The following is a 24,274-nucleotide window of genomic DNA, read 5'->3' as shown; positions in this document are numbered from 1 at the left end:
AAGTTATAAATAATATAAATAAGACGAAAGTAATAATATTGAAAATTATGTCTATAACGGCCACTCAAACACAACTGGTATTTGTTAGTTCGACGTCAGTAGCTCCGGGCTACAGACGAGTAGAATTGTCACATCAGCATCTCCCTCTATGCTAATTAATATGTATTACGAATTAAATAAATAGAAATAAAACGTGTGTAATATAAGTGGTAAGAACATAGTAATAAATGTTCTTACATTACCCTCTCCCCTATTAAAGGTTCGACTCTGAACCTTATAAAAGGTCAAAATATTAAGAAAAAGAGAAAAGAAAGAGGAAAAAAGAAATTTGTCTAATAATGCTTTTTAAACTTTTAAGTTATGGTTCTCTTTAAAATTAGGGGTGGAACCTTGTTATGTTCACGAAACTTCTTGTAATCTTGTATCTTCAGTGAGAGCTGAGAAAAAGTGGCAACAGACATAAAAAAAAAAAAAAAAACATCATGGTAAAATTAATACCTTCTCAGCTTCGCATCGAAGCTAAAATTAACAAATATTACGTAAAATTAATAATTCAAAGAGAAAACAGTGAAAAAAAAAGCATAAAATTTCGTCAGTAGGTTAGAGATATTCGTTCCCGAGCCTGTACGTGTTAAGGATTACGTACTGTCGACTGGACCATAACACAAATTGTTAACCGGAAGAAAAATGACCCCATTTAAGCTAATTAAAAATTTTCAAAGTCAATTTTCTCGACTTAGGGGGGCATTGGCAAAAAATTCCAAATACGTCTGATTCTGTATTCAATATAGATTAGATCTATATAAATTTTATGAAAATCGGTGACCCCATTACTGTGACCTCCTCTTGTTAGTCATATAATAAATATTTACCATTAACTGAGAAAATTAGAGTTTATTATATATATAAAAATAATTTAAAAAAAAAATGTTTGAGGTTCAACATATCAATTGACATTTATTTCCACGATAAAATAAAAAATTATTATTTAATGAACAAATTAAATTAAATTAAAAGATTCACCAAAACAAAATTCACTTTAAAATCTCTAAGTGTCATTTAGTTTAAAAGACTAAATTACGATCGTAATTTAGCACTTTCGGCTACGGCTATAAGACATACAAGACAAATTAGAAGTGTTAACTATAAATGCACTTATGCATCCTGGCCCATTACGCACTTGTATAAGACATCTCTTAATGGAAATTCAAATTACATATCCGTGCCACTTTATTGAATACTTGCAATTTAAAAAAATTGTACCAGATGTCGCCACCATGAGGTAACAAGTTAACATTTTAAAACCACATCGTTATTTTACAGTAAATATCAAAACTAGTACCAGGAATTCATAAGGACCTAATGTGATCATATGTCCCGGTGTCTCGAGATGTCCAACGCCTCGCTAGTAATTTTCATGTGGACACCAACGTTATTCAAGAAGATGGATAGTGATGTAACTTCCGTCGTTGATTCTCATAGAATCCTGGTAATAAAAATTTTATTTTTGACTGAAAATATATCGCCAACTCTTTAAATAATTTTAACACGCCCGCCGGGAACTAATGGACGGTGTTAAAGTATACAAAAGTATAAAGTAAAGTTAAAGTATAAAGGTGAAAATAAACTAAACAATTCACTAGCGGCTAAGTTGTCATATTGCAATATCTTATCATTAGATCATCGTGAATCATGTTATTCGATACATCATATCATATCGTGTACTATCTTTGATATTTTTCCTGTGATAATTTTCTTTTAAATATGTAACTTGTATACCGTTAAGAAAAACACACGACCATGATGATTAATTATGTTTTTACACAGTTCATTTATTTGTTACATTTGTCAAAACTAGTTTTTAAATTTTAGCATAGCATACATATTATAATGACAAACTTTTTATGACCAAATTTAATGACGTGCTTAAGATTTTTTCTTGAAGGAGGGATGTACATAAGAACTTATTTACTTTCCCCTCCAACCACTAACTTGGACATACCCAAAACCCCGCTGGATAAACAATTAGATCCATCTATATAAATGTCTGACGGCTTTTAATTATTAATTTTAGCTTTGACTATGTCTCAAGTCACTTCTTTTAATAAACTTTTTAGTCTATTGCATATATTTTGTGTTAAGTACAGACATTGAAGAGACAAGGAAGTTTTTGCTCAACATATTTTTAAAAGTACCATTTTTATCAAAAATATAGGCAGTTGCATAAGTTTAAAATTAAATTATAGAAGGGCTTATAAAAAGTTCAAAGAAGTCATTTAAAACAGTTGCATGAGAGAAGTTAATTTTTAGTTCTTAAGGAAAAATAATTCTATTTTGAAAATAAATATAGTATTAAAAAACGATTTCTGTATAATTTTAAAATATAAAGTAAAATAAAAATTGCACATGAGGTAATAATTAATTGTTCGTATGATAAATATTGCTGAAACAATCATTAATATATAATTACATTAAATAATATTTCTACGATTACAATACAAAATATACCAGATCATGAAGTCAATATTAATGACATAAATAAAATTATAATTTACAAATTTTAGATCTTTGTTTTTGTGTATTTAATTAAAATTATATAAAAGTATTGATTTCATAATCTAAATTATTTATCTTAGAGTCAACTGACACAACATTTATATATTGACAAACAATATTTTTGTAAAAATCAAAATTCATAAAAATCACAACAGTAAAAAAATTGTAACACTAGTTCAGAACTTACATAATATTAAAAAAAAATTAAATTCTGAATAAAATATATAAAAATTAATAGTATTTTATACTAAATACAGTTTTTGTAAATTACTTAACATTATGAAGTAAATAACAAAATTTATAACAAAATAAATTTAGTTTAAGTAAAATTTTATAATTAATAACTAATAATCAAGACTTAGTATAATACTGATAAAAATGTTAAGTCATTAAAATATTATCACGTTAGAAATTATAGTTTTAACATGTTCATTATTGAACATTTAAGTTTTTTTAACTGTGAATAAAAAAAATTATAATCATTAATAATGTACTTTAAATAAAATTTGATCAATTGATATTTGTGAGGTAACTAAGGCAGTAAAAATGAAGAATTAAGAAGACACTGAGATTTATTTTAAATTTAACAAAACTTCTTTATGTTTCAAAAAAAAAAAAAAATGTAAATTCTGTATAAAATTATTATAAAGCATTTCCTTTTTTCTTTATTTATATTTTACAATTAATTGTATAATACAAAATATACGTTATTAATTGTTTTTTAATTACACAAAGAATTTGAGTAAATTGCTACACTATTGAAAAAAATAATATAAAACAATTGCATGTTATATTGATATAAAACTTCTTAATGGCAAAAAATAAAATACAAAATAATGTAGATAAAACTAAATGATAAAGTTTAATGTTTCTTAGACAGTATATTAGTTTTAGTTTTAGAGAAAAACAAAACATTAAAAAAAAAAGGAAATTGATAGGATCATAATAGTAATATAATACATTTTTAATAAGTAAGTTGATCTTAAGTAATATTGCAATAAGTAGAAATATTTTAATAAACTATATGTAATGTAAGTACTATTATGTATCTTAGTATGTGTCATGATATGTTACATTTTTATAATATCAGATCGATTTTATAGGTAATACTAAATTCTCTAATTATTTAAGGTTTATGAACAATGAAATCCCATGTTTCTTTCCATCTTAGTTTAAAAACATCTTTAGCTGTCAATGGACTGGTCCCATAACTGAAGACAATGAATTTTTTGAAAACATACATGACACACAAGATCCACATGCAGAGACTTAAATGAAATGCAAACCTCAAAGTCATGTTAGATCTAAAAACAGTTAATAACATTAAATACATAAGAAATTTTAATTGAAAATTGAACAGTAAAATGTATTAGCTCTGCTGAGAAACTATTTGTTTTAATCTGGTTTTTTTTTTTTGTATCTGTAGACATTCTACTAAAAAATATCCTTCAATCCCAATAATAAAGATAAATTTCCCATAAAGTTATAATTGCTATAAAACAATCAATTTAAAATTAACACTATATTAAGAGTATTATTAATTTAAAACTAAAAATATTAAGCTCAAAAAACTACAAAGAAATACTCTAAAATCGTGAATACGTATTTCGTAAACAATATTACCATTATCAACACTAAACACATACTTTTTTTGTTTAATATTTTACTAGTTTTAAATTAATAATATTTTTTATATAGTTTTAACTTTAAATAATATTAGCCACATGTGATCAATTGTCATTATAAAACAATCAATGTTGATATTTTCAATTTTTGTACATTATATTAAAATAACATTTTGAAAACTGGATGGAAATTTTTATTCATAATACTTTCAACATTAACCATAACAATGACATATTTGTTTTAAAAATCTTATTACTAACCAAAGTAATGGGAAGGTGTTTAAAAATCATATCAACATTTTTTTATTTTAAATTTTTAGATAAAATTCCAAAAACCCTAATTTCATTAAACCTAATTCAATGTACTTTAAGATAGAAAAGAAAATCTACTTGAAATCTCGATTTCTATGAGTTACATTAAAGCCAAAAAATATACAAATTTCAGTACAGAAAGGCTAATTTTGTAGTTTTTTGCATAGTAACAGAATATTTGCATCATTCTGAATTACTTTAAATTTAAGTTTAATGTAATATATGATTAAAAAAGAACAATGTTCCAATGTCTTGTCTTTTGAGAATAATTAGCCTTTTAAGTCAATGTATAAATCATATAATAGTTGGGTATATATGATTTTTTTTTTTTTAATAGTTTCAAATAAACAAACATCACTGTCAGATATCATTTGATACTAATATGATTTGAATTTACTTAGAATAGGTTGATCAAAACCTGCTTTGTAAAGCACCTCAATTAAAATCATGCCAATAAATTTATAAAAAATTATTTTCAATTAAATTTGAAAACAATAAAATAAAGTAAATAGCAAAATTTTACAATTCTTGGACCATTTACAAATAAATGTCAATGAGCTATTTTAATCAGTAAGTGATCTAGACTGGAGACCAATAATACTATGTTTGGTAAGTAGTCCAGCATTAGTAGGCATTAAAACGCTTTTAATGTTATTTTGCAGGCAAGTCTTGGTCTAATGTTAAATAGAAAAAATATCATTTAAACATTTCTGTAAGAAATTTTAATCAATGAAAGTATAAACTGAAAAAATATCATTTAAACATTTCTGTAAGAAATGTTAATTAATGAAAGTATAAACTGAAAAAATAATAGAATAAAAGTTACCTGACAATATTGGCAAGATGTTGCATAAAAGCTGCACATAGTNCCTGACAATATTGGCAAGATGTTGCATAAAAGCTGCACATAGTAATATTTTAAACACAAGAGCAGGCAAATAATGATGAAGAAATAAAGTACGGTCCATAAAAAAATATGGTAGGTAATGCATAATATAACCAACCATCAAAACTTCTCCTATATATTTGAACTGCTCCCATTCGTCTAAAAAATAAATTACATTAATAGTTAAAATGATTAAATCAAACATAGTTGAAAATAAAATAAATTTTTATAGATATAAATTTATTACTGTGACTAAATATTATGTTATACATTTTATACAATTACCTTCAGACAAGTCATAAATTTTTCTTCTCTGTCGTAGTAAGTAGAATATGAAAAAGAATGAATAAAATAAAACACACAGAGTGGATGAATACCAGATGACAATATTACCTAAAAGATGTATTTGGCCCTATAATAACACAATGTGTACTGTCAATAAAAGTAATCTAATAATTATTACCAATAAAAAAATTTCATATATCCTTCTTAGATTGAATAGAAAGTTTAAATTACTATAATTATAATAATGACTATTTTATGTTTGTATAAAATACATATCTTAGTAGACAAAAAAAGCTTAGTAATAAGCTAGAAAAATACAAAATGATTCTTTTAATACTAGCGACTAAATTTTACTTAAAATAATAATTATTTTGTGATTTTTTTTTTACTTTTGTTAGTTATATATATATATATATATCAATTTATCTATTATAAAATATTTATTATGTTCATCTCTAATGTTTTCTAGGGGTGCCAATTTTATTTTTTAAATAGAAACATTTTTATACCTAGGCAAAAAGAGGAGTGAGGCCAAGAAATGACTAGTGATAAAAATAGCAGCTCATACTCTACACCTCCAATCCTTATATTAAATTATTAATAACTTCTGAAATACTGGTCCAAATTTGTTAGTGACCAGTCATTATTTTAATTAGATAATTTTATATTTTATAANGTTAGTGACCAGTCATTATTTTAATTAGATAATTTTATATTTTATAAGCTATTTAAATATGTATGTTTCAACTTAAAAAAATAAAGTTGACCCCCTTATACAACATTAGGGATGAACATAATAAATGTTTCATAACAGATAAATGGAGATACATATGTAACTAATAAAAGCTAAAAAAAAAAATTCACAAAATATTTATTATTTTAAGAAAAAATTTAGCGGCTATTTTTATTATTATATTTTTATTTTATTTTAAAATAGAAATATTTTAATAATTTCTTATTTATCCTAAAATTATTAACTATAAGAAAAATCAGCTAAAATAAAAAACTTGATTTTTGATTATAATTTTCATACTTGAATTTTAATATGTGGTCATATACAAAATTGTTTTTCTCTTTTTACTATATATTAAAAATTGATCTAATAAATATCAATTCATACAAAAAATGACATGGCATATACACATATCTTGTCATTTTGTTACATTTGATATGAACTTACATTATCATTTTCACTCAACCAATAGGCAACACCACGAACCATTAAAGGCCATTCCAAGGGATCACTGCTGTACATGTGTGAATGGATATTTTGTGTGGCTGGAGATGAAAAGATAATTTTATATTGCAATTCCCAAAACCTTTCCCATAAACTCAATTTTGTTCCTTTGGTTGGAATCATTTCAGCATTCACTAGTTCACGTTCACGATCTTTTTCATTTTCACCTAAATTTCAAAATCAAATTCAGTTTTTTTTATATTAGCCTCTATTAAATTATTCATTTAATTGAAATCTTTTAAATATCTAATAAATTTTACAATGTATTTACTTTTAGTATAACGATGTTCTTCAACATTCCATACTGTATCATCTTGATGCAAAACTTTATCAGTAACAATTTCATGTTGATTGAATCCCCAATCTGGCAACTGTCTACCACTGAATTTTAAAGCTTGAGAGGTGTTAAAATGAATCAACATTACCTATAAAAAAATTATCTTTTATATGTTTTTTGTATTATAAATAATAAAACTAACAATATATTGGGAAAGTAGTTAGAAGCTTATTTAATTATTTAAAATTAAAAATATACTACAAATATTAGTTTAAAACTAAAAAATATAAAACTATATTTAACTCAAAAACGTACAAAAAATTACTAAAAAATCACACATAAGTTTTTGAATATGTGTTTTGCATTGATAATAGGACCATTGTTCCCAAAATACGTGTCTGTGTTTTTTTATATTTTTACTTAAAATTATTATTTTAAATAGATTTTTAATTTTAAATAATACTAGCCACAAATCACCAATTCTTTTTACTATTAACTATTAAATTATACAAAATTATTCATTATATCATATATATATATTACATTACATTATTCATTATATATAATATACTTTAATATAAAAAATAAATATATCTGCATAAACATATCAAATTTCATTTTTAACTAAATTTATTTACCCTAGAATTTATGGCTTGCCAAGTATTTCCAAACTGTTCACGATTCAAAATTTCCACTTTCCATAGATTTTGAGCTGGCATAGATACATTATAGTCTATATAACAAGATACTTCCTAAAATTATTTTAGATAATCATTAAAATACAAACATTTGTAATAATAAATTGTAATGCTACTTTTGATTAATATGTTAGAACTATGTAAAATTTGTTATTTAAATTAGACAAAAGTGATCTTATTAGGGGTTGGACTGTCCTAGTGGGTAAAAACGTATGTTTTGGCATATGGGGACCCGGGTTCAATCCCCAAGGTACCAACAAGATTTTCTCGTCGGTGGTGTCTGGTCTCTAGTGTAAACTGGCCATAATACCCGACCCAGCACTTCTGCAGCACGTTAAATTCACAAAATAAAAGGATGTAAAACTGATTTTTTTTTTTATTAAAGTGATCTTATTAATAAGGATTGAGTTTCATTAACTTTATGAAAAAATTGGTAAGTACTATTAACCTGGTTTTGAGGAGATACAGGTGCTGCTACATCATGAGAATTTAAAGCACGACTAGTCATACCATGAACTAACTGAATGAAATCACCATGTTGTATACCATCTGGTTCTTTGGTATTTTCTACAGCTAAAGAATTCTTTCCAGGTCTTTTGACAATCCACCAATTGTTAACATCCTACAAGAATATTAAATCACTTTTATAGCACCAAATAATTAAAAAATATTAATGTCTTTTTAGCTTCGATGCAAAACTTAGAAGGTATTAATTTTACTATGATGAATTTTTTTTATTATTTTTTTTTTGTGTTTGTTACCATCCAATCTCAGCTCTCACTGGATTGATTGTTTTATTATGAATTTCATATAAATTTTTAGAATAATTTACTATATGTAATATATAAAAAAATGAGTTTTAATTATTTTCAGTTGTCATTTAACTTAAAGTTTTTGGTACCTTGAATGTATAGCAAGTGACTTGTTGTTGATGGGAACTACCTCGTTTATCTGCATATTTTATTGGATACACATGGGTGTGGGAATGAAGCCAACATGTACGTCCATGAGTGTGTCGCAGTGTGATTTGGGATCCGTGAGCAACATTCAAAGGTTGTCCTTTAGTGATAGATGCCAGACCACCCTAAAGAGAAATGACAGTAGAAATTTGTTTAAATAAATTACAATTTAGAATGTTAAAATATATCAACATTTTTTTAGATTTTTAATACATAGCTTATGATAATTTTTAATTTAATAAATTTATTTCATTAGTACTTAATGAGGTTCTTTAAAGTGCTAAGCACAAAGAAACTGTATAAGTTGCATTTCCATTTCACTAAACCCTGTTCTAATTATAATTTCATAAGTTAAATTTTTATTCAATGTAAAATTACTTGTTGAGCTATTATCATTTAATCTAAGCTGCTAATATATATTAGCGTAATTTAACAAACAGGAGGAATATTTTAATTTTTAATTTAATCTATATAGTTGTAAATGTTCTTAATATTGAAACTTAAAATTAATAATTACCTCTAGACTAGCTTGAAATGCACTAGTCATAACACTATCATGTGGACCAGCTTTGTTTAAAATCATTAGATGAACAAAAAACACAGATACATACACCATCACAGAAATAGTAATGGTAATTAAAACTCTTAAAATAGCACATGCAGCTACTGTGAAATCTGATAAACGTTTATCACTCAAATGGTTCACCCAATAGTCACGGCAAATTATCCAAAAACTTAAAAACCAAGAAAAGAGCCCAACATATTTCACACTGTAAATATAGATCCAAGTATAAATTTACTAAGGTGATCATAACTTGATATCATCAATTGATCTATTTACCATGTAGCCGCAGTCAAAAAGATTGAAGCGCATGCTAGGAACAGTAAAGCTGTAGAAGATTTCATATTGGATCTTTTGTATTTTAAAACAAACAATAAACCACATAAAGTGAAAAAAATCAGCATAGATTCCATTAAAATAAATCTAGATTGTGTCAACAATGTATTTTCTAAAAAAATAAAAATAAATTATTTTTTTAATTCAATTTTTGATTGAACATAAAATTCTATAATTCCATTTCAAGCTGAGTAAGTGATTACCACAAAGTAACAGAAATGCAGCCAAAGCTGCACACCAATGTCGACAACCCAATTCCAACATTAGCTGATAAGCAACAGGAATTATTAAACTACCACACAATGCAGGTACAAAACGTAATCCAAATAAAGGAACATTTTCACTGAATTCACTTCCAATTCTTTCAAACTTATAGTCACCTGGAAAATAATTCCATAGAAAATAAATTTTATATGCAATTACTGAACAAAATTTTAGTGCCCTAGAATGGAATGTTAATTAAATTACTAAACTAAAAAACTTGCAAATAGAAACTAATTATAGTATAAATACAGTAAATTAATAATTTATGAAAAATAATATGTTTTTATAGAATAACAGCACTAGTTATTGAGTTTTACAATCTTCTGCAAATTTTTATATTTGATATGTCATAGTCTTTTTTGAGGTTTTAAAAAGTAAGCTTGTATTTCCTTATTATGTCTAATAGTTGATTCAAACATTAAAATACTATATAAAACATTAATAAATCATTTGTTAAGTATTAGCTCTATTACTGAAAATTGATTAGTATAGAAATTACTGGTGCCATTACCCTACTATAATAATAAATTTATAATATTGTTATATAATACTATATAATTTTAACCTATATTCATGGTCTTTTTTTTTTTATTTAAATGTTAATAAAAAATAATCGGAAATCTAATATATAATAATTTACATTTATAATAAACTTACCTTCATAGTTACAAAAGTATGCAGCAGCAGATATAAGTTGCTTGCCTAGGGGAGGGTGTGTATCAAAGAAGAATGTTCTTTTCATATACAAACTTACATACTTTCCATGGTGTAATTCATCAAACCTATAAAGCAAACATTATTTAATATTACACAAAATTTTAGCTATAATATTGAGTTCAGACATATTTTTGGGTCGCGTAATATACAACACATAACAAAAATTGTTTTAAAATTTTGGGCCCTACGGTGCAGTCTATCAGGTCTGATCATCCAAATATGATATAAGAAACTACCTACCCTATACAATGTGAGTCACAAACATATGATAAATTCAATAACTTTTAATCCAATTATCATTTTGTTGATGTTTATTTATTTTTTTTAATAATTATTACCTTATAAGACTATGTTAAAAGCAAATTTTTTATTAATCAACAATTAGAAAAAAATAATAAAAACATTTGGAAATAGCTATGTTTTCTAAGAAAATTGTACTTTTAGCATTATTGGATTATCATATCTTTGTGACTCACGCTGTTTAACAAAAACTACAATATCTATGCAAAACAAAAAAAAAATTTTAATGACGCCCCTGACCCAGTTCAAAACTATGAAATTTAAAAAATTTGCAATTATTTTTGATGATAACTAAGATATAAAAATGTTCTTTCGTCATAATAAAAGGTTCAACTTTTTACAATATATATGTTTACAATTATAACTTACACAACATTTCTTGGTTGATTAAGTTTGAAAAACCTAGAAGATACTGCCGATAGGAATAACACTACAGCTAAAATATTTATCTCTATGCTTATCTTGAAGTTATTAAAAATATCTTGTTTTTGTTCGTCGTTTGATTTTTCTTTACAGATAATTTGTTTGTACTTATCATTATATTTTATTTTACTAAACAGCTCATCATCAATTTGCTGCTTTATGATTAGATCTTTTTGTTCATTGTCTGAAAGTCGTTTTATATTTAAATCATTTTTTTCAGCTTTGCTATTCTAAAATAATAAAACAAAAAATTAAAACATTAGGTGGTATCACAGTTTAAAAACTTTTCTATTGATGTAAATTATAGCAAAAAAGTAAATTAGGTATGTGTTTAAACCAAAAAAAAAATTAAGCTTTAGGTGTTATTTAATTTCCAGATGGAAAGTTATTGATAAAGTTCAGAATCATTAATTAATATACAACAAAAAATATATATACTAAATTAAATTAAACAAAGTTCAAACAACTGAAATCATCAGATAAAAAATTACCTGTTTTTCAGTCTTATTTGTATGTTTGGACGGCTGCTTTATTCTATTTTTCATCTTTGACGGTCGGCCTTCATTCAAAATAGTCATCATTTTTAGTAGTTTAGACAAGGATCAATGGCAAATTCATAATATATTATAAAAATTAACGTACATATTATTCATTCATTATATACAAATATTGATAAATAATATAAGTAATTTGTTGAATAAATTATGATAGTACTTGAAACGTAGGATTAATACTTTAATTTTAAAAAAAACTATAATTCGTAAAAAACAACCACATAATAAGTATTTGTTTTGAACTAATAACTTAATAGACGGGAGCTATTGAGTGAATAAATAGCACTCAAGACACCGACTTGATAGTCCAGCAATTTCGGCTGACACGTCATGACGACAACTCCGTATATGTTGGTACTGACTCCTGACCGCTCTATACTGTTGTATAGCCATAAGAAAAAAGGAAATCAAAGTGGATTTGTTAGCAATCGTATAGACGTCCCGTTATTTTCTTATCGAAATTTAAGTAACATGATTGATAAACATAACAAAACAATTGATAACCGGCGATGGGTTGTAGTCGTTTTACCTGCTGTGCTACTGTATATTTATACAAATCTTACAAATGGAAACCAATATCATTGCTCATTTAACAAGACTATTATCTCATAAGAATAATATAACTAAAAAATTACTTTTCGGTATCACACTTTACTATAAAAACATTTATTTAAAATTGAAGATAAATAAAAACATCGTGATTGCTATGATCTACTATGTTTAAATAAACTTAACTGCTTTTAATTTACAAATGTACTACCGAAAATTTCTAATTTTAATTACATTTTATAAAGTGAAATTAAATTTTCAAGAATGCAGAAAAAAAATTTCTATTTAGTAATTTTCAAACAATCAACATTAGCGAGCAGATATTCCATTTTGTAAATGATTAGCCATTTTTTGTTAATTGATATTAAATACATTTTCACTAAAATATATTGAGCTGCTATTAGATTTATAACCTTAATAAAATAAAAATAAAAATATTTAACAACAATCATAATGTAATTAACAAAAAGTCAAAGGTTATCATAAGGGTGAATAGGAATATGGTCATTGACAATATTAAGGATTAAAATGAAAGGATCTCGATGTATATGTGTGTGTGTAAAAGCACGTTTGATGTAGGGTTAAAAGACAAAAATAGTCAATGCTTACACAAAAATATACACATGAGCCTGTATAAAATGTAGATCACATGCTGTTTTATGCAACCACTTAGTTTGTTTACGACGACCTATTTGACTTTAATTGTTTATTACTTAAAATTCTTTTGATGAAGGGACTATTGAAAGGTTTATCGTACAAGAAAATATTTTCTCATCTTACAGTTGATATCATTATTGACGATTATGATTGTTCATTTATACACTATAAACTTATGCTACCTTTATCAATAAGCTAATCCACGTGCAACTATTATTTCAGTACAATTTTTACACTAAATCTATACAAAGTCAGAATTAACTTTAATATATTCTTAGGACTTAATGTAATTCGTCTTTTTTGTGTGCTTATACGATTTGCTCTACAACCATCTAATGTATCAGGTGTACTCCTAATTAATTTACGGTTTTTTTTGTAAATAAAATACATAATTTCAAGGGAACTGTATTAGTTATTTTATTCAAAATATTTTCCATCGCTTTCTACACATTTTTTCCACCTTTCTGGTAATTTGTGGATTCCACGCCAGTAGAATTGACTGTCTTTGGAGGTGAACCACTCGGTGAGCCATTTCCGCAAATTTTCGTACGAGTCGAAGCGCTGCTCAGAAAGTGCATGGCCCAACGAGGCAAAAAGGTGGTAGTCGGATGGGGCCAGGTCTGGTGAGTAAGCCGCATGGTCAAGCACTTCTCACTTGAGTTTTTCCAGCGTGTTGCGAACGACTTTCGACTTATGAGATGGTGCATTGTCATGGAGCAAAATCACTTTCTTCAGTCTTTCATGATATTCTGTCCGGTTTTCCGCAATCACTCGGCTCAAATCTTTCATTTGTTGTTAGTAGCGAACGGCGTTCACAGTTTCGCCAGGTTTCAGCAGTTCAAAGTAGATCACACCGGCCTGGTCCCACCACACACACAGCATGACCTTCCGACCGTAACGATTTGGACGTGCTGTCGATGTCGATGCTTCACCTGGACTCACCCACGATTTGTTACGTTTAGGGTTCTCCAAGAAAATCCACTTTTCATCGCCAGTAACAATACGATGCAAAAATGACTTGCTTTTGTACCGTTGAAGCAGCATTTCACACGTCACTTTTCGATTCCGCAATTGTCTCTCGGTCAGTTCATGCGGCACCCACTTTCCACACTTCAGAATTTTCCCCATGGCTCGCAGACGTTTGGAAATTTCTTGCTGTTGAACTCCCAACGTATCTGCAAGCTGTCGTTGTGGCTGCGTGTTGTCTTCATCCAATAATGCTTGCAATTCGGCGTCATCATACGTTTTTCGCTTGCAAGAGCGTGCGGCGTCGTTCAGGTCAAATCTCCATTTTTGAATTGTCGAAACCACGTTTCACATGTTCGAAGTGTTAATGCACAATCGCCATAAACTTCCACAAGCGCACAGTGGCTCTCGGACACTTTTTTCCTTGATTGAACATAAAAAGCAATGCATGGCGCATATGCTCAAAATTCGGTAAATACGCTGACATTTTTGACGCGTAATAAAAACTTACTGGAAGAATCTTTTGCGGAAATGTCAACGCAAGTCTAGACACTCGATAACAACTAAACAAAATGACAGGTATGTGTGACCAACAGCGACACAAAACATAGAACGCCGTCTATCGAAAAAAACCGGAAATTAATTAGGAGTATACCTGGTAGTATTTAGAATTCAACACATTTACAATTTCATAAGTGTTAATACCAATAGTGAGATTGTAAATAATATTATTACTTTTGTACAAAAGCTATCGACAAGTGGCCTATGTATTTTCAGTTGTCAGTAGAGTGATTTAAAGTAGATATAAGCTCAATTTAAATTCTTTACACAGTAGATTAAACTAGTGATAAATTACACTTCAACTTACTGAAAAACGGCTGAGATCACACTTTCATCGATATTTGAAGATACACTTATTTAGCTACTTATGAATTTATAATTTCTTGGTTACCACAATTTTTAACTTTAAAATTCCATGACTTTTCAGTTAAAATTTTCCTTGAGAGAGGCAACAAACAAATAAACCCCTACCTAATAATGCAATTAGTAACATGGTTAATAATGAAAGAAAAATATTATTAGTAGATATTATCTACTAAATAATAATAGAGCTAAAGGTATTTTCGATATATAGAATATATAAAAAATGATTGATTATCAATTAGTTAATACATTATCGTTTGATGATATTAACAACGGTAATTAATATCATAATGTTAGTAAAAAACGATTAATTCAATCGTTTATTTTTGGATACTTACAAGAATTAATATTAGACAGATTAAATCTTAACTGAAGAATTGATATGAAAATGATTTGAAACGTTGTTATTATCAACAACTAGGTTCCGAAGTGGAATCAAACAGTAAAAATTTAGCTAATAGAACGTAATCTGTATCTTCATCTTTTAGCTAAAAAATACTTGAAATGTTTCTGTGCCGAAAATTTATCCTCTACAGAATTTTGTTTACTCGCGCGGGGTTTATTTTTCCCAAGTTGTTNATATATATATATATATAATTAAAATAAATGTAAAAAATAATAATTTAAATATTAAACATAAAATATTTTTTTGACTTGGTACACTCAAATTATTTTATATAGCAAAGCAATATGAACACATTTCTATGCTATGAACTCGGCAAATTATTATTTTTTAATACTTCAAAATGCTGTAATGTACTATAAATATGATTTATTTTCTATGAAAAAAAAAAAAGATTTGTAAGAATAATTCATTGTTTTGTAAAGACTTGATAATGTTGCTAAAAATCTAAAAATTTTCAAAGTTAAAAATGTTGTTATTTTTTACTATTTATATTTATAATTTTTAATGAGTTATATCATATAAATATAATTTAAAAAATAAAATAAGAATTTAAAAAAATGCCAAATTAAATTTTAATACATTTATTATAAAAATAGGTTTACAACTCACTCGTTGAATCTCAATAAAATTGTAAGTCCAAGTCTAGAATGGCAATTTTTTTTCATCAATTATCTTAACTTAGAATAATCGTAATTCTAAATGTTTATGTTACAATATAAATGCTTCAATTATACTTTATAAACTTATGAAATCATAATATTAACACTATAATTTCTTTAAGTAAAAACAATTTGTAATAATACTCACAACTTAAATAAAACTTTTTCTAAAACATGATCAGGCATCAACTTTTAATCATTGAGGGGATATAAATTAACAACTTTATTTATTATATTGGACATCTGTTTGAAAAATTAAAATCGTTTATGGTTAATTTGAACAAATTATCATAATATATTAGACTTATTAATAATACTTAGAAAGCATCAAATTATTTCAGTCGCCATTGTTTAATGCTACCAGATAAAATATAAATTAATATTTTGAAATATTAAACATGATTAATAAAATTTAGTTAGACAGAATTACAAAATGTTTAAGAGTTTTTAACAATGATTCTAGATGAAGTTATGGGTTATTAAATAAGTTTGATTTCAAATGGAAATATTGTTTGATTTTCCAAGGAGACCATAAAATAAATATTTGCCCAGATAAATATATAATATGGATTACACTCTTTTTCGTTCTGTTAACACTCGAATTATACTTCCAGCACCACCAAGAGCATAAGCTTTTTCATGCCACATAAGTAAATGGCTGCTTTTCTTTTCTGTAGATTTTTCAAAACCTTTATAAATATACTTCATCAAAATATCAATTGTATCAATATCCAATTGGGCTACAACTTCATCAATTTGGGATACTTTAGTACCCAATAAAACTTTCATGACTACATTCAATGCATTGTCCTTCAAATAAATAAAATATATTGAAAAATATAATTATAAATTAAAAAAAGAAAAACATATCTTAGTATTGTCTTTCAAATATTTAATTTTTTTTACATTTCTTATATCTATATTGATATGATAGTTTTTTTGTGAATTTTTTATCGTTTTCAAAGTTATATTGTTAATAAATTATTATAGGGATTAATCAAAAAGGAAAAACTGATTTACAAAATTTTATAAAATTTTTATCTCTAAGATAATATTAATTTAGATTAGATTTATTTTTACAAACCTTTAATTGTTGATTCTTAGAACCTAAAGGAGCATTTTTCAATGCAGATTTTAAAGCTTCAGCGAGATTTCCTCTGTATAAATTATATAAGGAAACAAAAAAATAATACCATTGCTAAGACAATTATTTTCTAATTAAAATAACAAACAAATTAATAATAGGCAATGATTGATCTAAGAATTAATCTATTAATGTATATGCATTATTTATATTTAATTAAAAATTAAATAACACAAAAAAATCCAATAATTATGAATCAAGTAGTAATAATTAGCTACTGAAAATACTGCATTATTTACAAGAACTAATACTACATGGTAAAAAATGTAATAATTCTAAAATTAACATTAGATATTTCTTAAACAGAAAAACATTCAGAAGCACTAAAATTTTCAAAAATTAAAAAATAAGTTCAAATTTAAAGATTAAAAATTACTTTCTTGTTGACAGATAATTAAAATATGCCAATATTTTTTCATTGCATAAAATATGGCATGAATTTGCATCAACTTACACAAACAAGATATATAAAATGATATAAGTAATTCCTAATCATTACTCCAACACAATATAAGTTTAAAAAAGGATACTGATTAATTAATTTAGTGATTTCCGCCTCATCAGGTATAGATGTTGGAGACTGAAATTCTGTTTGCTCGTCATCTTTAAAATTTTCATTGAATTGATCTACGTCAATTTTACGAAAAGCTGAACTTCTGGTGTTTGAAGACATTTTAAAATCCGGGAATAATAAATACTAAAAAAAGATGTTCACACGAATAATTTTGTAAGCAGGTGAGACCAACGCACTACTCAGTTAAAATATCAAGTCAGTCGTTTTATCGGCAGACGACTGTTTTGATAACGGCCAGCGTACATTCGAGATCGTACGCAAAAACGGGTTTCTTACGATTTGCCTCGACGTGATTTATACGAATAGTCAATACTACTTACTGTAAAATCGTTTTTTGTACAAATATCCCAAACGTCATCTATACCGGAAATGCAATTTTTTCATGTTATTTTTTACCGTAGACCTATGCTTTTAACCTGCTAATAATGATAATTTATTCCGTTGAGTCATAACACTGAATTATAGATATTTTTCTTCTACAAAAACATTATTACAATACACAGGAAATATAGTGATGGCAACAAAATAATATATATTTTTTTAATATTCAATATTAACTTTTTTATTTTAATAAATTTAATATTGTTGATTTATAATGATTATTAGAATGTAATTGTATCATATTGTTGAAATAACAATAAATTAAAGCTAAATTTTGGTTGTCGCTGTGTGAAATCAACAAGTTTTTTAAAATCGAAAATGTCGTTTTTGTACTTAACATGTTGCTGTTTAATGTTGTGGTCAATTGCACGGTCAATGGCGAAACTTAAGTTTTGTGGATCAGATTGCAACGACGCGGGTTGTAATAACTGGGGAAAATCAGGAAAAAATTTGGGCTGTGACTGTAATGCCTTAACGAAAGGTCGATTCAGCGGTCGCGAATGTGAGTCCTACTTGAACGCCTGCGATAAAGACAGGGGAAAGTGCCAAAATGGTAGTAATTGTACGTCGATAATGGGACGGCTATCGTGTGATTGTCTGGATGGTTATTATGGCGATTTTTGTGAAAATTCAAACGGTAAAATACCATCAATTTTGTAGTATTTACAGTTATACGTCCGATAGTGACTAAAAAGAGTTTCATAGTGACAAATATCATTTGTACCATATAATTATTATTTATGCCTATACAATAAGTGTCGTCATTGTTGTGTAACCTCATCTTGTTTGGCGGCCGTACAGTTGTTAGTTTTTATAATAGAGTAATAACTTTGTACAGCGCACCGCTCACGTATATAAGAATTAAAGCATATCAATTTTTGAACTTAACGTCTTATATTAAATTTATTTAATATCTTTTAGTGATAAATAATCACGCCCGAACAATTATACAAAAGGTACATAAATTACATTAACAAATATTTTTTTTATTTTTTCAAAAAAATTATAATAGCCTACTTTTAATTAGTATTTAATCCTATTCTGCACTAAATACTTTCAAATTACCACCTAGTTTTATAAAAAAAATTGTTTATTAGAATAATTTTTAAATTTAAAACGAGTTTTATCATATAATACTTTTAATTTACTATGTATACATAGGAACTTTTTCTTACTACAGTTTCTCATCAGAAAAAATATTTTAACATTATGTCCTTTTTTTTTTGTCTACTCCATCCATGAAACAGTTACTGAGGTAAGCATAACATGGATGTTGCAATTTAAAGGACTTTTGTGATCAATCATAATTTTGAGTAAATCAATCCAAATAAAAAATAATTTAATTAAACAATACATATTTTTTCTTTTATGTATTAAGTTAAAAACATAAGCGTAATATAAACAAAAATTTTAGATCCAAATTTCTTCAACAGCATAATTTTAATTGAAAAAACGTATAAACTGAGGCGTCATTTTTGATAAACCGAGTATACATTTGCTTAATTAAATTCTATATAATCATTTTTCCTCCCTACAGTTTTGTATGATTTTCTCCATCAATCTCATTACCCAATATATTTACACTGTGGCCTCTTTGATATTTATGCATAATAAAAATAAAATTAAAATGATGCCCCTGTTTTTTAGACACCGTACATTCTTCGCTATCAAACTAATCACTTCGAAGTCATAAGTTGAATACGAAATTTCGTACACTTTATAAGCAAATACTATTAAATTACTTTATTTTTATTATATTTTCAGGTTCGGAGCCTCAAAAAAAGTATCCAAAAAATTGGAGTGTCTATTATAGGACAAAAGTGAGACCGGGGGAGCCACTAAAAACGCATTTTGCAATTGATTTCAATGATTTTGACGGGGAATATGAAATAAGAGTTGAAAACTTTGCACTGGCAACTAACAGAGTATTCCGTATGACAAAACAGAACACTCTAATGCCCCCGAAAGAATTAACTGGTTATTGTCGCAATATGAAAAGCAACGATTATCCATTACATGTTTCTATGTGTAATACCATTCAAAAACTTTACGGTTAGTGTTCTAGTAATTCTTGATTAATTTCAGATTTTTATCGTTATAATTAATTAGTTTTGATGCAAAACTGAAAAGGTATTAATTTTACTATAATGTGTTTATTTTTTACCAGCGCTCCTCCAAATCGAGAAAAACAATTATAAAAATTTGAACCGCCTTAAATTGTCTTTTTTATTGTCTTTAAATTGCAGTGAATAATTTCCGAAATGTAACGCGCGAGGCTCTTGCGTTTGAGGTATGGAGCGAATCTCATCGAGAGCATTAATTTTTGAACACTTTTTTTCTTTATTTTTTTAAAAATTGGCAAAAAATTCAAATTTGTATGAGTTTTATCTCATTTAGATTGATATTATTTAATTATTACCACATACTGTTAGTAATTGGAATTATCTACTACTTTAAAAGATTATGTTCGAAAATCGTTATGAAGTGAAAAATCCTTAACATACCGATAACCACTTTATAATGAATAGATACAATAGTAAAATGATAGAGAAAGAATCAAGTTAAAGAAAAAATGATGTAAAGAATCGGGTTAGAAAAGCTTGATAATGTATACTTTTTTGTCGTTTCAGGAGAACAGCTTGACAATTTTTTTTATTGTAAACTCTTTGTATTATTAATTTATTAGTGTGCTTTAGTGACTAAAATATTAAGTTTATACTTTAAATATTAGATTTTTAAACTATAAATTTTAACACGTTGACGACGAGAACCGTTTTTAATAGTCTGTCCATAGTCTTAAAAATTAGTCTGAGTATCACCGGTAACACCCACCGTCGTCAACGTGTTAATAGAAAAATAGTACAATTACATAATTTACTCATTTTCGAAATTGCATTTCGCTGTTTTCTGTACTCCGCCGTCGAAAACAAATAATTTTTTTTATATTTAACGAAAATCAAAACAAAAACAATAACGTCAACGATAACAACAAAAACAGCGATTATGACAAAAAAAAAAAAAAAAAAAACAACAACAACAACAAAAAAAATTACCAAAAAACATAGAAAACATGCTAAGTCGACAGTTCAGCTTCAATCTCGGATCTGAAGCTATCGCTCCGGACATGAACTCTACGACGAGTTAAATATACTGCACATGATATTACTAATAATATTCTAAATAACTAAAACATAATTTGATGATAAATTAACATTTTAACTATTCTTCAATATTATGTTCAAAACTATTTTTTTTATTTTGTTTTTCAAAAAACTTTGACCACTATAATGGTTATTATTTTATTTTATTTTTACAATTTATGAATTATAGTTATTTTTATGATGTTATGTGAATAAATATTCAATAAATATTATTTACAATTAATTAGCTAAACCTTGGTTAGTAAATAACTGACTTATTATTTTATTATTTTCTTCTCCGGATGTTTTTTCAAGGGGTGATTTCCTAGTATTATTACGGAATTTGAGTATTTTAAACATTCGATGCTGATATGTTGTATTTTAAAAATATATCATACATTTTTGAAATAAGGCAAAAATCAGCCAGAATGGTGTAGTAGCAAGTAGCATTTATGAAAAGATTTTTATATTTAAAGCTTGTTATAGTTTAGTGCATCGTTTCATAATTTTTGTAACGTCTTATTTGTAGATATTTCTGTCATTTATATTGCCCCTTTTTAAGTGATGTTGTCGATATATGGCATAGATTTTTTAGAGTCTCATATATTATAGAAAGTGTTTTATTATTAGCCAATATGCTTTGATAAAACAAAAAAGTTTGAAATTACTGTGCAGAGCTTATTATTATTATAAACTTTTAAATTATTAAATGGATAAAATTGTTCACTAAATTTTTTTATCTTTTGTACACAATATCTATAAATTTATACAAAATAATTGGAACACTAAATAAAAAAAATACATTTTTTTTTTTTTCAATAATTATTAAATTTCTATCATTATTTCTAATTAGTAGTTAATTTATAAGTATAATTTGTGAATAAATATCTATTAAAGCAATTCAAAGTAGTATGAAATTGATATTTAATAACTGAAGTTAAAGAATTAAAAATTAGATAAAAATAAACGATTTAAAAATTTTTTTCTCACTCAAAAACTTTTGTAAGGTATTTTAAAATAAAATAAAATTTCAAAATCGAAAATTTTAACACAAAAATAGCACACGGAAGACATTTTCATCGTGAAAACAAAATATATTTCGAATTTTTTTTTTTCCATATTAAAGTATATTACATAAGCTTTAATTTAAGATATATATAAAAGTTTTAGTATTTCCGGAACACTTTCAAAAGTTAAGTTGAAAAAGTTAATTTTTTGTGAAAAAGTTGTCATTTTGAAACCCCGCCTGTGGCTAGTAAAGGGTTAAATTTATAAAAATAATATACCAAATGATAAGTAAAGACATCTATAAAAAAAAAAAATTATATTGATATGTTCATTTTTAAAAAAACCCAGCACAGGGGGGTCGCGGCACAGTGGTTACGTGGCATAGTTGGATCAAGTATAATGATATCTGACAGTGATTAAAATCACTATCAAAAAAAAACGCTTCGATGCAAATCTTTAGATAGTGTTTAATTTTAAAAAATTGGTGGATTATTCCAAAAGCTTCATAAACTGCTAGTTCCTTATTAATATCCTGATTAAGACAAAGTATGTCGAATAAAAAAGAGATTATTAGAAAATAGTATTTCCCATAAAAAAATTATATTGATCAATACACTTTTCAATAAGTTATAGCATTATAATGTTAAAAATGTAAAAAATAAAATTGAGAATTTTCACACAATAATAGCATTTGGTAGCCATTTTCACCTTGAAGATAAAATAAAGTCCGAAATTTTTTTTTTCCATGATAAAGTATATTACATTAGCTTTAATTTAAGATATATATAAAAGTGTCAGACTTTCCGGAACACTTTCAAAATTTAAGTTGAAAAAGTCAATTTTTTGTGAAAAAGTTGTCATTTTGAATCCCCCCCTGTAGGCAGGTAAAAAGTCAGATTTATAAAAAAAATATACCAAATGATAGGTAAAGACATCATGCATCTACAAAAAAAAGAATTATATTGATCCATACATCTTTCGAGAAGTTATAGCATTATAAAGTTAAAAATATAAAAAAGAATTTTTTTACAAAAATCGTATTTTTTTTATTAAGTTTAATGTCTGTTTTCACCATGAAGATAAAATAAAGTCCGAAATTTTTTTTTACCATTATAAAGTATATTACATTAGCTTTAATTTAAGATATATATAAAAGTGTCAGACCTTCCGGAACACTTTCAAAAGTTACGTTGAAAAAGTTCTACTTTCTATATGCATTTTTATGTTTTGAATCCCCCCTGTATTTAGGGAAATGGTCCGATTTAAAAAAACAGTATGTCGAATGAAAGATCTATATAAATACTACTTCTCATAAAAAAATTGTAATGATTCATACATTTTTCAAAAAGTTATAGCATAATAAAGTTAAAAATGGAAAATACAAAATCGAAAATTTTCACACAAAAATAGCATTCGGTAGCCATTTTCACCATGAAGATAAGATAAAGTCCGAAATTTTTTTTTTTCATGATAAAGCATATTACATTAGCTTTAATTTAAGATATATATAAAAGTGTCAGACCTTCCGGAACATTTTCAAAATTTAAGTTAAAAAAATTAATTTTTTGTGAAAAAGTTGTCATTTTAAATCCCCCCATGTGGCCAGGTTAAGGGTTAAATTTATGAAAAAAATATACCAAATGAAAGGTAATGATATTATGCATCTATATAAAAAAGAATTATATTGATATGTTTATTTTTGAAAAAGTTATGGCACTTTTAAGTAAAAAAAATTGAAAAAATTTCGAAAATTAGCGATTTTTAAATTTGTAATTTTTTTGGAGGTTTCCCCCTTTTACGGGGAACGAGGGAATTTTTTTCAATTTTTAAGGGTAATGTCTTCGACTAGATACGATTTGTGATCTTTTGACGTAT

At 26.2% G+C, this 24,274-nt stretch overlaps 3 protein-coding genes across 7 annotated transcripts in view; 1 reads left to right on the top strand and 2 right to left on the bottom strand.

Annotated features, from left to right (window-relative positions):
• Positions 1 to 2,352: 2,352 nt before the first annotated feature.
• Positions 2,353 to 12,596, bottom strand: LOC126899484 (protein O-mannosyltransferase 1). 3 transcript variants are annotated; one of them, XM_050674451.1, is made up of 14 exons: positions 12,291 to 12,596; positions 11,384 to 11,667; positions 10,655 to 10,779; positions 9,937 to 10,113; positions 9,677 to 9,845; positions 9,353 to 9,605; positions 8,778 to 8,960; positions 8,325 to 8,498; positions 7,817 to 7,930; positions 7,173 to 7,326; positions 6,845 to 7,068; positions 5,665 to 5,791; positions 5,366 to 5,538; positions 2,353 to 3,862 (listed from the first exon to the last, which is right to left on the bottom strand). In XM_050674451.1, the coding sequence occupies exons 1-14, from the start codon at positions 12,321 to 12,323 to the stop codon at positions 3,683 to 3,685; spliced, it is 2,370 nt and encodes a 789-aa protein (XP_050530408.1). In that variant the 5' UTR covers positions 12,324 to 12,596; the 3' UTR covers positions 2,353 to 3,682. The 3 variants fall into 3 exon arrangements, with proteins under 3 accessions (XP_050530408.1, XP_050530407.1, XP_050530409.1); XM_050674450.1 differs by having other exon boundaries at positions 11,929 to 12,593; XM_050674452.1 differs by having other exon boundaries at positions 3,711 to 3,860; positions 5,320 to 5,538; positions 11,929 to 12,591.
• Positions 12,597 to 16,058: 3,462 nt separating this feature from the next.
• Positions 16,059 to 18,102, bottom strand: LOC126899489 (actin-related protein 2/3 complex subunit 5-B). The gene is made up of 3 exons (XM_050674460.1): positions 17,827 to 18,102; positions 17,237 to 17,309; positions 16,059 to 16,962 (listed from the first exon to the last, which is right to left on the bottom strand). The coding sequence occupies exons 1-3, from the start codon at positions 17,967 to 17,969 to the stop codon at positions 16,723 to 16,725; spliced, it is 456 nt and encodes a 151-aa protein (XP_050530417.1). The 5' UTR covers positions 17,970 to 18,102; the 3' UTR covers positions 16,059 to 16,722.
• Positions 18,103 to 18,433: 331 nt separating this feature from the next.
• Positions 18,434 to 24,274, top strand: part of LOC126899479 (uncharacterized) — a 22,562-nt gene continuing 16,721 nt past the window's right edge. For all 3 annotated transcript variants that reach the window (XR_007702603.1, XM_050674440.1, XM_050674441.1), the window contains exons 1-2: positions 18,434 to 18,888; positions 20,016 to 20,303. Coding sequence is in view for 2 of the 3 variants with exons in the window: in XM_050674440.1 (XP_050530397.1) it covers positions 18,570 to 18,888; positions 20,016 to 20,303 (607 nt within the window). In the remaining variant the exon portion in view is untranslated. The remainder of the gene's footprint in view (positions 18,889 to 20,015; positions 20,304 to 24,274) is intronic.

Source organism: Daktulosphaira vitifoliae, unplaced genomic scaffold (assembly GCF_025091365.1).
Source record: "Daktulosphaira vitifoliae isolate Bord-2020 unplaced genomic scaffold, ASM2509136v1 Scaffold_2, whole genome shotgun sequence".
Taxonomy (NCBI): Eukaryota; Metazoa; Arthropoda; class Insecta; order Hemiptera; family Phylloxeridae; genus Daktulosphaira; species Daktulosphaira vitifoliae.
Note: the sequence above shows the minus strand (reverse complement) of the source record. Positions and strands in the feature narration are given on the sequence as shown.

Bases quoted from the DNA above. Each gene is read 5' to 3' on its own strand.
- LOC126899484 (XM_050674450.1), bottom strand. From the start codon at position 12,018: ATGATGACTATTTTGAATGAAGGCCGACCGTCAAAGATGAAAAATAGA. The intron at 10,114-10,654 runs GTAAGTTTATTA...ATTATTTTCCAG, and splicing joins ATACTTTTGTAACTATGAAG to GTGACTATAAGTTTGAAAGA. The intron at 7,069-7,172 runs GTAAATACATTG...TTTGAAATTTAG, and splicing joins AGAACATCGTTATACTAAAA to GTGAAAATGAAAAAGATCGT.
- LOC126899489 (XM_050674460.1), bottom strand. From the start codon at position 17,969: ATGTCTTCAAACACCAGAAGTTCAGCTTTTCGTAAAATTGACGTAGAT. The intron at 17,310-17,826 runs GTATCCTTTTTT...TAATTTATACAG, and splicing joins ATCACTAAATTAATTAATCA to AGGAAATCTCGCTGAAGCTT. The intron at 16,963-17,236 runs GTTTGTAAAAAT...ATTTATTTGAAG, and splicing joins CTAAGAATCAACAATTAAAG to GACAATGCATTGAATGTAGT.